This window comes from Ranitomeya variabilis, chromosome 6 (assembly GCF_051348905.1).
Source record: "Ranitomeya variabilis isolate aRanVar5 chromosome 6, aRanVar5.hap1, whole genome shotgun sequence".
NCBI lineage: Eukaryota > Metazoa > Chordata > Amphibia > Anura > Dendrobatidae > Ranitomeya > Ranitomeya variabilis.
In genome coordinates this window covers 242,975,971-242,990,477 of record NC_135237.1, presented here as the reverse complement: position 1 = coordinate 242,990,477, position 14,507 = coordinate 242,975,971, and the positions used below count along the sequence as shown (strand labels likewise).

Sequence of the window (14,507 nt, the reverse complement as noted above, 5' to 3'; positions counted from 1 at the left end):
AACAGCTGGTTTTTGGTCATTCTACCTCACAAAAATCGGAATAAAAAGCTATCAAACATTGTCACGTGCCCGGAAATGGTACCAATAAAAACGCTGGTCAACTTTTAACCCTTTTAACTCCCTAAAAAAAAAAAAAATTGGTTCCAAAATTGTGCTTATGTAAAGGTAGACGTGTCACATGTTACTTAAGTATTTTGTGTGACATATCTCTGTGATTTAAGGGCACGAAAATTCAAAGTTGGAAAAGTGACAATTTGTCAAATTTCCATTTTTTTTTCCTCAAACACAAGTCATATCAAAGAAATCTTACCACTATCATGAAGTACAATATGTCTCGAGAAAACAGTGTCCGAATCACCAGGATCGTTGAAGCGTACCAGAGTTATAACTTATAATAATTGGCCCGGTCATTAACATGCAAACCACCCTTGGGGTAAAGGGGTTAATTGAAATAAGCACACAGGCTACTTTTTTGAATCTTAGTTTACTATACTTACTGCATCGCCTAATCTTCGACTCCCTCAATCTCCTGCAACAAAAATAAAATAATAAACCGACATATAATACTATCCGGTCCGACGTCCATTTACCGAGTGTCCTATGACGATCTTGCATGTAGAACAGTCACATCGGGAGCTGTGACCACTCTACCCGGCCGCCTGTGATACACTGTAAGAAGGATTACCTCTTTTCAGTGTATCGCTTAGAGTTCACCAGCCTTCGTGCTCTCACTTACAGCACTGCTCCGTGAGAGTTTTCTCACGCAGCGGTGCCGCAAGTGAGAACCTGAGCTGATCAGCTGATGATCTACGGTGAACTCACTGCAGTCCAGTGGTACACTACGGGAGGGATCACCTCCTGTCAGTGTATCTCCGGAGGCCGGGTAGAGCAGTCACATCACCCGATGTGACTGTTCTACACGTGTGATCGTTGTGGGACACTCATTATTAAATGGATTACAGCGGACAGGGAGTATATGTTGGTATATTTTATTTTTGTCGCAGGAGACGCGTGCATCGGGGAATCGTTGTTTGGTGAGTATGTATATTGTATGTAATTATTAGTGATCAGTGAATATACTCATTACTTGAGATTTCTCGAGCATGCTTTTTTAGTGCTCAGAGATTTAGTTTTTCTTGCCGCAGCTGAATGATTTACATCTGTTAGCCAGCATAAGTACATGTGGGGGTTGCCTGGTTTTCTTGTCCTGCTCCATACATGATGGGTGCTGGATGAATCATAGGCACCTACCTCTTTCAACTATCGGATATAACCATTTCAAGACTAGGCAATATTTCTGTGTTCCTGACCATGCTCATTTCCATCTTATTTCATAAGTGTGTTTTAAAGGGCTGTAAAACTTTTTCTCGATTTGGGTATTCAAAAAAGTTTTTTTTTCTTTTCCCCTGATACATAGGGCCTATATTTTGTTATATCTATGCAAACCACATAGGGTCAGTGTTTTTTTTTTTTTTTTTTTTTTTTTTTTTTTTTAAAAAAGCCCTCCCTCTTTAAAATAATTTGTAAGTATTGGAAATTTTTTTTTTTTTTTTTTTGTGGTGGGACCAGTAGCAGATTTGGACTGCCAGTGCCTTTTATTTTATTCAGTTATTTTTATCTGTTCTTGTTTTAATGTTTTGGGTTTGTTTTTTTTATTTCACATAAAAGATCTTTTCCATACCTTTAAAAATCTGATCTATCAAAATAAAGTAAATAAATCTGATCAGCAATTGGCATAACAAGAAAAAAAAATCAAAACCCCCAAATCACTACTTGTTTTTTTTTTTGTCTTTATTAACATGAAGCAAGCAATGAAGCGTAATAAGAGACAGTCAAGACATCATATCTATGCCAAAATGGTATCATTAACCCCTTTGAGACGAAGCCTGTTTTCACCTTAATGACCAGGCTAATTTTTACAATTCTGCTCACTGTCACTTTATGATGTAATAACTCCTGAAGGCTTAATTGGATCCCGGTGATTCTAAGATTTTCTTGTGACACATTGTACTTTATGATAGCATTAAAATTTCTTCGATATGACTTGCGTTTATTAGTGGAAAAAAAAACAAATTTGGCAATTTTCGCAATTTTCGAACTTTTAATTTTTACGCCCTTAAATCATAGTCACATCGCACAAAGTACTTAATAAATAACATTTCCCACATGTCTAATTTACATCAGCACAATTTTGAAACATATTTTTTTTGTTAGGAAGTTATAAGGGTTAAAAGTTGACAAGCAAAGTTCTCATTTTTACTACAAATTTTGCAAAACCATTTATTTTAGGGACCGCCTCTCACTTGAAGTGACTTTGAGGCGCCTGTATGACAGAAAATACCCAAAAGTGACACCATTCTAAAAACCGCACCACCTCAAGGTGCTCAAAACCACACTCAAAAAGTTTGTTAGTAACCCTTCAGGTGCTTCACAGGAATTTTTGGAATGTGGAAGGAAAAAAAATAATCATTTACTTTTTTCAAAATATTTTTCCTTTAGACCTACATAATTTTTTTTTCTTTACTTTCGCAAGGGTAGCGGGAAAAAATGGACCATACATTTCGTGTAATTTCTCCTGAGCATGCCGATACCCCATCTATGGAGGAAATCTACTGTTTGGGCGCACGGCAGGGTTCGGAAGAGAAGGAGCGCCATTTCACTTTTTGAATGCAAAGTTTGATTTAATCATTAGGGAATGCCATGTCCCGTTTGAAGAGCCCCTGATGTGCCTAAACAGTAGAAACCCCCCACAAGTGACACAATTTTGTAAAGTAGACCCCTCTGTGACCTTATCTAGATGTGTATTGAGCACCTTCAACCCCCAGGTGCTTCACATAAGTTTATAATGTTAAGTTGTGAAATTAAAAAAAAAAAAAATCACATTTTTCCCACAAAAATCTTTTTTAGCTACAAATTTTGTCTTTTCACAAGGGCAAAAGGAGAAAATGGAGCCCAAAGTTTATTGTGCAATTTCTCCTGAGTTAACCGATACCCCATATGTGGTTGAAAACTACTTTTGAGGTACAGTGCAAAGCTCAGAAGGGAAGTAGCGTCATATTACAGTGCAGATTTTGCTGCACTTGTTTGAGGGTGCCATGTTACATTGACCGAGCCCCCGAGATAGCAGAACTCCCCCATAAGTGACACCATTTTACCAATTAAACCTCTCAATGAATTAATCTAGGGGTGCAGTGATTATATATACGGACACCTGGATGCAACCCCCAGCTGTAAGTTTTGTCTGGTTGGTTAGCAAAAATAAAGGGGAACCCACTCTGGTTTGTTGTTTAATTATTTATTTACAGCACAGGAGCATCTGATGACCACTCCCATGCGCAGCTCCTGCTCTCGCTGTTATTAGCGTCAGCAATTGTCAGCTAATAAGAGCTGTAGTCCCATCAGCTGACATTAGTGACCGGAGGTAAACTTTATACCTCCGATCACAGCTGCGCACTCACTGTCATTTGACAGCGTGGGATCCACGGCTCTCTTACTGGCCGGGGATGATTTCCCCGCCAATCAGAAGCGGTGTTTGCAGATGACAGCACGACAAACACCAGGTGTTAAGACAGCCAAACAATAACATGGACTTCCTGGTGAAGTCCATGTTGGGTGTCCATGCCCGAACAGTAGGTGTTCGGTACGGACGCCGAACTATACTATTCGGGTTCACTAATCTTTTGACACCACAGGTGTGTCATAAACTTTTATACCATTGTGAAGTGAAGAAAAGTCCCTTCCACAGGTGAGGTGACGCAGCGGCCCGGTAAGCAGCAGAGCCGGGTGAATCATGGCTTTATCAGTGGCGGTGCCATCCTCCTGAGGCCGCGCGTGCGCAGATGGAGTGCTCTGCTTCCCGGGCCACGGGAGGCCGCGTGCGCAGATGGAAATAATTTGTGAGGAAAGAAAAATAATTTTTCACGGCTCTGCCTTATAAACTTCTGTGAAGCACTTAGGGGTTCAAAGTGCTCACCACACATCTAGATTAGTTCCTTGGGAGGTCTAGTTTCCAAAATGGGGTCACATGTGGGGGAGCTCCAATGTTTAGGCACACAGGGGCTCTCCAAACGCGACATGGTGTACGCTAACGATTGGAGCTAATTTTTCATTCAAAAAGTCATATGGCGCTCCTTTCCTTCCGAGCCCTGCCGTGAGCCCAAACAGTGGTTTCTGACCACATATGAGGTATCGGTGTACTCAGGAGAAATTGCCCAACAAATTTTAGGATCCATTTTATCCTGTTGCCCATGTAAAAATGAAAAAATTGAGGCTAAAATAATTTTTTTGTGAATAAAAAAAAAATTACTTTTCCATTTTTATGGATCAATTTGTGAAGCACCTGGGGGTTCAGAGTGCTCACTATACATCTAGATAAGTTCTTTGGGGGGTCTAGTTTCCAAAATGGGGTCACTTGTGGGGGAGCTCCAATGTTTAGGCACACAGGGGCTCTCCAAACGCGACATGCTGTCCGCTAAAGATTGGAGCCAATTTTTCATTGAAAAAGTCAAATGGCGCTCCTTCCCTTCCGAGCCCTGTCGTGTGCCCAAACAGTGGTTCCCCCCCACATATGGGGTATCGACGTACTCAGGACTAATTGTATAATAACTTTTGGGGTCCAGTTTCTCCTTTTACCCTTGGGAAAATAAAAACATTGTTGCTAAAAGATTTTTGTGACTAAAAAGTTAAATGTTCGTTTTTTCCTTCCATGTTGCTTCTGCTGCTGTGAAGCACCTGAAGGGTTAATAAACTTCCATGAATGTGGTTTTGAGCACCTTGAGGGGTGCAGTTTTTAGAATGGTGTCACTTTTGGGTATTTTCAGCCATATAGACCCCTCAAACTAACTTCAAATGTGAGGTGGTCCCTAAAAAAAAGGTAAATTTTGTAGTAAAAATGAGAAATCACTGGTCAAATTTTAACCCTTATAACTTCCTAGCAAAAAAAAAGTTTTGTTTCCAAAATTGTGCTGATGTAGATGTGGATAATGTTATTTATTAACTATTTTGTGTCGCGTAACGCTCTGGTTTAACCCCTTTACCCCCAAGGGTGGTTTGCACGTTAATGACCAGGCCAATTTTTACAATTCTGACCACTGTCCCTTTGAGGTTATAACTCTGGAACGCTTCAACGGATCCCTGTGATTCTGACATTGTTTTCTCGTCACATATTGTACTTCATGATAGTGGTAAAATTTCTTTGATATTACCTGCGTTTATTTGTGAAAAAAATGGCAATTTGGCGAAAATTTTGAACATTTCGCAATTTTCCAACTGAATTTTTATGCTCTTAAATCACAGAGATATGTCACGCAAAATACTTAATAAGTAACATTTCCCACATGTCTACTTTACATCAGCACAATTTTGGAACCAAAATTTTTTTTTCTTAGGGAGTTATAAGGGTGAAAAGTTGACAAGAAATTTCTCATTTTTACAACACCATTCTTTTTTTTTTTAGGGACCACATCTCATTTGAAGTCATTTTGAGGGGTCTATATGACAGAAAATACCCAAGTGTGACACCATTCAAAAAACTGCACCCCTCAAGGTGCTCAAAACCACATTCAAGAAGTTTATTAACCATTCAGGTGTTTCACAGGAATTTTTGGAATGTTAAAATAAAAATGAACATTTAACTTTTTTTCACACAAAATTTATTTCAGCTCCAATTTGTTTTATTTTACCAAGGGTAACAGGAGAAAATGGACCCCAAAAGTTGTTGTACAATTTGTCTTGAGTACGCTGATACCCCATATGTGGGGGTAAACCACTGTTTGGGCGCATGGCAGAGCTCGGAAGGAAAGGAGCGCCATTTTACTTTGCAATGCAAAATTGACTGGAAATGAAATGGGACGCCATGTTGCGTTTGGAGAGCCCCTGATGTGCGTAAACATTGAAACCCCCACAAGTGACACCATTTTGGAAAGTAGACCCCTTAAGGAACTTATCTAGATGTGTGGTAAGCACTTTCACCCAACAAGTGCTTCACAGAAGTTTATAATGCAGAGCCATAAAAATAAAAAATCATAATTTTTCACAAAAATGATCTTTTCGCCCCCAATTTTTTATTTTCCCAAGGGTAAGAGAAGAAATTAGACAACAAAAGTTGTTGTGCAATTTGTCCTGAGTACGACGATACCCCATATGTTGGGGTAATCCCCTGTTTGGGCGCATGGGAGAGCTCGGAAGGGAAGGAGCATTGTTTTACTGTTTTACTTTTTCAACGCAGAATTGGCTGGAATTGAGATCGGACGCCATGTCGCGTTTGGAGAGCCCCTGATGTGCCAGAACAGTGGAAACTCCCCAATTCTACCTGAAACCCTAATCCAAACACACCCCTAACCCTAATCCCAACGGTAACCCTAACCACACCCCTAACCCTGACACACCCCTAACTCTAATCCCAACCGTAAATGTAATCCAAATCCTAACCCTAACTTTAACCCCAACCCTAATCCTAACTTTAGCCTCAACCCTAACCCTAACTTTAGCCCCAACCCTAACTTTAGCCCCAACCCTCACCCTAACTTTTTAGCTCCAACCCTAACCCTAGCCCTAACCCTAATGGGAAAATGGAAATAAATACATTTTTTTAATTTTATTATTTTTCCCTAACTAAGGGGGTGATGAAGGGGGGTTTGATTTACTTTTATAGCGTTTTTATAGCGGATTTTTATGATTGGCAGCTGTCACACACTAAAAGACGCTTTTTATAGCAAAATAGTTTTTTGCATCTCCACATTTTGAGACCTATTATTTTTCCATATTTTGGTCCACAGAGTCATGTGAGGTCTTGTTTTTTGCGGGACGAGTTGACGTTTTTATTGGTAACATTTTCAGACACGTGACAGTTTTTGATCGCTTTTTATTCCGATTTTTGTGAGGCAGAATGACCAAAAACGAGCTATTCATGAATTTCTTTTGGGGGAGGCGTTTATATTGTTCCACGTTTAGTAAAATTGATAAAGCAGTTTTATTCTTCGGGTCAGTACGATTACAGCGATATCTCATTTATATCATTTTTTTATGTTTTGGCGCTTTTATACGATAAAAGCTATTTTATAGAAAAAATAATTTTGGCATCGGTTTATTCTGAGGACTATAACTTTTTTTATTTTTTTGCTTATGATGCTGTATGGCGGCTTGTTTTTTGCGGGACAAGATGTCGTTTTCAGCGGGACCATGGTTATTTATATCCGTCTTTTTGATCGCGTGTTATTCCACTTTTTGTTCAGCGGTATGATAATAAAGCGTTGTTTTGCTTTTTTTTTTTTCTTACGGTGTTCACTGAAGGGGTTAACTGGTGGGACAGTTTTATAGGTTGGGTCGTTACGGACACGGCGATACTAAATATGTGTACTTTTATTTATTTATTTTTTTATTTACATAAAGAAATGTATTTATGGGAATATTTTTTTTTCTTCTTTATTTAGGATTTTTTTTTTTTTTTAACACATGTGGAGTTTTTTTTTTTTTTTTACTTTGTCCCAGGGGGTGACATCACAGACCGCTGATCTGACAGTTTGCACAGCACGCTGTCAGATCAGTGATCTGACTTACAGCGCTGCAGGCTTAGCAGCGCCTGCTGTGGACCCGGAAGTAGTCCCTGCAGGACCCGGATGCAGCCCCGTGGCCATTTTGGATCCGGGGCCTGGCCCCCTCCCTGCGCGATGCTTCCCTATACCGCCAGAACACTGCGATCATGTTTGATCGCAGTGTGCCCGGGGGTTAATGTGCCGGGGGCGGTCCGTGACCGCTCCTGGCACATAGTGCCGGATGTCAGCTGTGTGATAATCAGCTGACACCCGGCCGTGATCGGCCGCGCTCCCCCCATGAGCGCAGCCGATCGCGCTGGACGTACTATCCCGTCGGTGGTCATACGGGCCCACCCCACCTCGACGGGATAGTACGTCCGATGTCAGAAAGGAGTTAACAAAATAAAAATTTGAAATTTTCTAAATTTTCGTCAAATTTCAGATTTTTTTCACAAGTAAATGCAAAAATTAATGACCTAAATTTACTACTAACATGAAGCCCAATATGTCATGAAAAAACGATCTCAGAATCGCTAGGATCCGTTGAAGCGTTCCAGAGTCATTACCTCATAAATGGACACTGGTCAGAATTGCAAAAAATGGCCAGGTCATTAAGGTCAAAATCGGCTGGTAGGCTGGGTCATAAAATATTCCCCATATGATGCTGCACAAATGTTGATTATGACCCCATAAGATGCTCTATAGGCACGTTTGCCCCGTATAATGCTCCACAAATGTGGATTATGGCCCCATAAGATGCTCCATACAGTTATTTGCTCCATATAATGCTGCACATTGCCCCTTAAGATGCTCCATAGAGATATTTGCCCCATATAATGCTGCACATGGCCCCATACTGATATTTGCCTCATTTAATGCTGCACATAGCCCCATAAGATGCTCCATGCAGATATTTGCTCCATATAATGCTGCACATGGCCCCATACAGAATATTTGCCCCATATAATGCTGAACATAGCCCCATAAGATGCTCCATACAGATATTTACCCCATATAATTCTGCACCTGGCCCCATACAGATATTTGCCCCATATAATGCTGCATATGGCCCCATACAGATATTTGCCCCATATAATGCTGCACATGGCCCCGTACAGATATTTGCCCCATAGAATGCTGCACATGGCCCCATAAAATGCTCCATACAGACATTTGCCCCATATGCTGTTGCTGCGATTAAAAAACTAAAAAAATTATATATTCGCCTCTCAGGCCCCTGACACTTGCTATATTCACCTGCTCCCCGTTCCACCGCCGAACGCCGCTGTCTTCCCGTCCTCTGTCCTGACGTTCAGGCAGAGTGCGGCGCGCGCACTAATTGCGTCATCGCGCCCTCTGACCTGCGCGTCACTGCCAAGGACGTGGAAGACGCAGTGGCGCCGACAGTGCAACGGGGAGCAGGTGAATATTGGGCACAGAGTCATACTCACCTGCTCCTGGTGCTGTCCCTACACGTCTGTTCCCCGGCGCCGGCAGCTTCTTCCTGTAGTGAGCGGTCACATGGTACTGCTCATTACAGTAATGAATATGTGGCTCTACCCCTATGGGATTGGAGTCGGGTTTATATTCATTACTGTAATGAGCAGTACCATGTGACCGCTCACTACAGGAAGAAGCTGCCGGGGAACCAGGGACGTGCAGGGACCGCGCCAGGAGCAGGTGAGTATTATCACACAGCTCTTCTCCCCCTCCCCTGCCGACCCCTGGGTATGACTCGAGTATAAGCCGAGAGGGTTACTTTCAGCCTAAAAAAGGCTGAAAATCTCGGCTTATACTCGAGTACATATGGTGTGTGTGTGTATATATATGTATGTATGTGTGTGTATATATATATATATATATATATATATATATATATATATATATATATATATATATATATATATATATATATATATATATATATATATATATATATTTTACAATCTATATTAAGTCAAATAATTAGAAATCTTGCAGGTTTCACATTGGTGACTGGGGCTTTTTTAGCCTTTTTAACTTAGTTTTTTTTTTTTTTATGGAATAATACCTGTTCATGCCCGCAGTCAGACCTCGACCATATCATTTGTACTGACGTATCTCAAAAGAGCTTTTGCAAAAGTCATTATGAAAGGAGAGAATATATAAAAATAAAATAAAAAAGGAGTGGCTTTTGAGGAAAAAAGAGAATGAAATGAAACCAACACCAAAAAATTACCTGCATTGGGAACTGTTAAGTTGACGGATGGAAAATGTAAAGGCCATTTCTGCATCCCAGCAAGCAGACATTGGCGGTGAGCCAAATATCCTTTATCCTATGGACAGGCGATTTCAATCTGGAGAAAACTTTTCACTCTAAGTCCAAATTCATTGTCACAGTGTCTATTAATCATTAATCTTCGTCTCAACACCAAACATTTTGATTTACATTAGTTTAAGCGATAGCCTTGATACATATCAAACTCACAGTACATTAAAGACAAAGTTTACACAACAGAGAACGCATAACTTTTCTCTACTGCACGGACTTTGATATCTTTAATGTCTGATGATTGAAACCATCATTACCAAACCTGGTTTGTGGAAAAAAGTCTATTCCCTTAATGTTGGTCTTGCACATCTCTTACTGGATCTTCACTCTTTTTAAAGGTGTTTTCTAGCTTGTTTTAAAATAAATAGCAGCTTTGGGGATAAGAGAAAGACCTAATAAGCCTGGGAAACCGCTCTCTGCTCCAGCACTGCCTTTCCAATGATTTCTGCCAGATCGGACGTGATTATATCACAACTATCTGTCTCCTGTGTCTGCAGAACGTAATCCTGACATCATCACTTAGTCTGGTGGAGAAAATCAGAACCCCAGCACTGGAGCCGTGAAGAATCCTGGGCAGAATATATATATTCTTTTATTCCCATAACTTGCCGCTGCCATTTTTTAAAAAGGCCAGATGACCCCTTTAATTATACATCTCAGGCATCATCACTGAAGACAATTGTCAGTAGTTTGAGGTTTGAAGCCTTTGAGCTAATCCTAATCTCTGGATTTTGTTTTAAGAAACTCTTTTGCTTGCTCAAATGCCAATAATCATATGTGGCAAAAATTGTAATTTTCTGTTATTTTTTATGTCTTCTTATAGATGTAGATGTTTTTCTGTTGTGAAGAAATAAATGTAATGTGTATGTTTTGTTTTTCTTTTGTAAGCAGTGGCGTTGTTGCACATAACACAGGAGAGTCTGAGGTAAGATTTGTTACTGATGGAATGGCAGCACTGTAGATAGTTACATTTTTATGTGTATATAATACATGGGACTCCAGTTTCTTACATAATTGCAGGTGATGGATATTGAGGAGGCATATCATAGTAACTCACACCCTTAACAATTGTTAATTATTTTTTTATTTATATTTTTCAGGAAGTTAAGCCAATAAATGATACAGAGCAGGAAATAACTGTTACAGAGGAAAGTAGAGGAGACACCGATGAGGAAGAGGTGCCAAGCGAGGTACGTTCCAAATTTATACCTAGACCTCTTTGTTCATGTTTACTTGTGATATAAATCCATGTTTATTTTGCAGGAGCCTTGCGAGTCTAACCAGGATTTTACAAGAAACGAAGATCTATTAGACTATTTGGTAAGTATTTTTCTGCAGCTGAGTAAAATTTAACTCTTGGGCCATGTGACTGTGCATGGGTTATCCTTGGCCCCAAAGTGGTCTGAAATATACAGCCTTGGTCACCAATTTTATGGAAAAAAATATACCACTGAATCTACCATTCTATTCTATACAGCAAAAAATGTAGGATGAAGCATACAAATCTGGTCTATGTCAGGAAGACACTATTTTAGTATATGGTTGGTATTTAAGTCCTCAGCGTGTACAGCAGAAGTTTTGTTTTGTGCTGACGCATAGAAGAAAGGTGATATATAGATATTGATGTATAGATAGATATGCACATGCAAAATGTGATTATTTTTAACTGTGCACACTATTGTCATATACACTGAGTATATAATGTATATTCTAATTCTAATCTTTTTGTCTGTGTTTGTACAGTACAGACCAAAAGTTTGGACACACCTTCTCATTTAAAGATTTTTTTGTATTTTCATGACTATGAAAATTGTACATTCACACTGAAGGCATCAAAACTATGAATTAACACATGTGGTATTATATCCTTAACAAAAAGGTGTGAAACAACTGAAATTGTCTTATATTCTAGGTTCTTCAAAGTAGCCACCTTTTGCTTTGATGACTGCTTTGCGCACTCTTGGCATTCTCTTGATGAGCTTCAAGAGGTAGTCGCTGGGAATGGATTTCACTTCACAGGTGTGCCCTGTCAGGTTTAATAAGTGGGATTTCTTGCCTTATAAATGGGGTTGGGACCATCAGTTGTGTTATGCAGAAGTCTGGTGGATGCACAGCTGATAGTCCTACTGAATGGACTGTTGCTTTTTTCTTGCCATAATACAAATTCTAAGTAAAGAAAAAACAGTGGCCATTATTACTTTAAGAAATGAAGGTCAGTCACTCCGAAAAATTGGGAAAACTTAGAAAGTGTCCCCAAGTGCAGTGGCTAAAATCATCAAGCGCTACAAAGAAACTGGCTCACATGAGGACCACCCCAGAAAAGGAAGACCAAGAGTCACCTCTGCTTCTGAGGATGTTTATCCGAGTCACCAGCCTCAGAAATCGCAGCCTCCACAGTCACCAGACCTGAACCCAATCGAGATGGTTTGGGGTGAGCTGGACCGCTGAGTGAAGGCAAAGGGCCAACAAGTGCTAAGCATCTCTGGGAACGCCTTCAAGATTGTTGGAAGACCATTCTCGGTGACTATCTCTTGAAGCTCATCAAGAGCATGCCAAGAGTGTGCAAAGCAGTCATCAAAGCAAAAGGTGGCTACTTTGAAGAACCTAGAATATAAGACATATATTTTCGTCTGTTTCACACTTTTTTTAAGTATATAATTCCACATGTGTTAATTCATAGTTTTGATGCCTTCATAGTCATGAACAGAGAAGGTGTGTGTATACATGTATATATGTATGTATATACAGGGGTTGGACAAAATAATGGAAACACCTGGAAACATCAACAAAAGTTAGTTTAATATGGTGTAGGTCCACCTTTTGCGGCGATTACAGCCTCAATTCTCCGAGGTATGGATTCATACAAGGTGTGAATTGTTTCCAAAGGAATTTTCTCCCATTCTGCAGTTAAAATACCCTCCAGTTCTTTGAGCGACGATGGCGGTGGAAATCGACGTCTAACTTGAATCTCTAAAATCGACCATAAATGCTCAATAACGTTGAGGTCTGGGGATTGTGGGGGCCAGATGAGATGCTCAACTTCATTAGAATGTTCCTCGTGCCATGCTTTAACGATTCTAGCTGTATGAATTGGTGCATTATCATCCTGAAAGATGGCGTTCGCCTCCGGGAACAGTGCTTGAACCATTGGATGCACTTGGTCGCCCAAAATGCCTAAATAATCTCGGCTGTTAATTCTTCCATGAAAGGATATCATTGGCCCGGCGGATCTTTATGTAATAGCACGCCAGATCATCTCAGAACGTCCATCATGTTTTACGGTTTATGAGAAGGCAGTCTGGATGGATTGCTTCTTTCGGCTGTCTCCAAACGTACACTCGGCCGGAGGTCGGAAATAGGGTAAACAATGATTCGTCTGAGAATATCACATGTTTCCACTGCTCATGGGACCAATTCTGGAGGTTTCTACACCACTCTAAACGCTTGGAAACATTTGTCATTGAGAGCAGTGGTTTTCTAATTGCAGCCCTTCCATGGAATCCAGTTTTGTGCAGCTCCCGACGAACAGTTTTCGTTGAAACTGGGTTCTGTAGGTGTTCATTGAGCTCAGCAGTGATTTTCGGAGCCGTGGTCTGGCGATCCTCTCTCACAATTCGCTTTAGAGTCTGACGGTCTCGCTCAGTCAACTTTGACTTTCGGCCGGACCTGTGCTTTGCTGCGGACATTTTTCCTTCTCTGTCAAACAGTCATTACTTTGGAGACAGTACCTCTTGACACGCCAAGCATTTGGGCACTTTCTGTTACACTAGCGCCTGCCATACAAGCACCAACAATTTGGCCTCTTTGAAAATCCGAGAGGTCTGCCATTGGTATCAGGTTCTCATCAATGTTCTTACAATTATGCAAAACAAACAGTTAATTTACATACACTTATCACATAACACAAATAATCCAACTACAAAACATTACGATATGTCACTGTCTCCATGTTTATCACATGTTCGAAGATTATGATGCCAAAATGTTTGTTGTTTCCATTATTTTGTCCAACCCCTGTGCGTGTGTGTGTGTATATATGTATGTATATATGTGTAGATATAGATATAGATATATATAGATATATATAGATATAGATATAGAGAGAGAGATACATATATATATATATATATATATATATATAGATAGATAGAGAGAGATACATACCGTATATACTCGAGTATAAGCCGAGATTTTCAGCCCAAATTTTTGGGCTGAAAGTGCCCCTCTCGGCTTATACTCGAGTCATGGTCGGCGGACGGGTGAGGGGGAGAGAGGATTGTCACCTAGTCCTGGCGCTCCCCCTGCCTGTCACACTGTCTTCGGGTGCCGCAGCTCTTCCCCTGTTCAGCGGTCACGTGGGACCGCTCATTAAAGTTATGAATATGGACTCCACTCCCATAGGGGTGGAGCCGCATCTTCATTTCTCTAAAAAGCGGTGCCAGTGACCGCTGACAGAGGAAGAGCTGCGGCACCCGGAGACAGTGTGACAGGCAGGGGGAGCGCCAGGAGCGCCGGGACTAGGTGAGTATTTTATATTCACCTGTCCACGTTCCAACCACCGGGCGCCGCTCTGTCTTCCCGTCCTCTGGCTCTGACTGTTCAGGTCAGAGGGCGCGATGACCCATTTAGTGTGCGCGCCGCCCTCTGCCTGAACAGTCAGTGCG

At 40.7% G+C, this 14,507-nt stretch overlaps 1 protein-coding gene across 1 annotated transcript in view; it reads left to right on the top strand.

The window, feature by feature from the left end:
* LOC143782267 (uncharacterized) overlaps positions 1-14,507 on the top strand; it is a 310,572-nt gene that overhangs the window by 182,914 nt on the left and 113,151 nt on the right. The window contains exons 11-13 of the mRNA XM_077269539.1: positions 10,732-10,768; positions 10,944-11,033; positions 11,107-11,163. Of these exons, the coding sequence (XP_077125654.1) occupies positions 10,732-10,768; positions 10,944-11,033; positions 11,107-11,163 (184 nt within the window). The remainder of the gene's footprint in view (positions 1-10,731; positions 10,769-10,943; positions 11,034-11,106; positions 11,164-14,507) is intronic.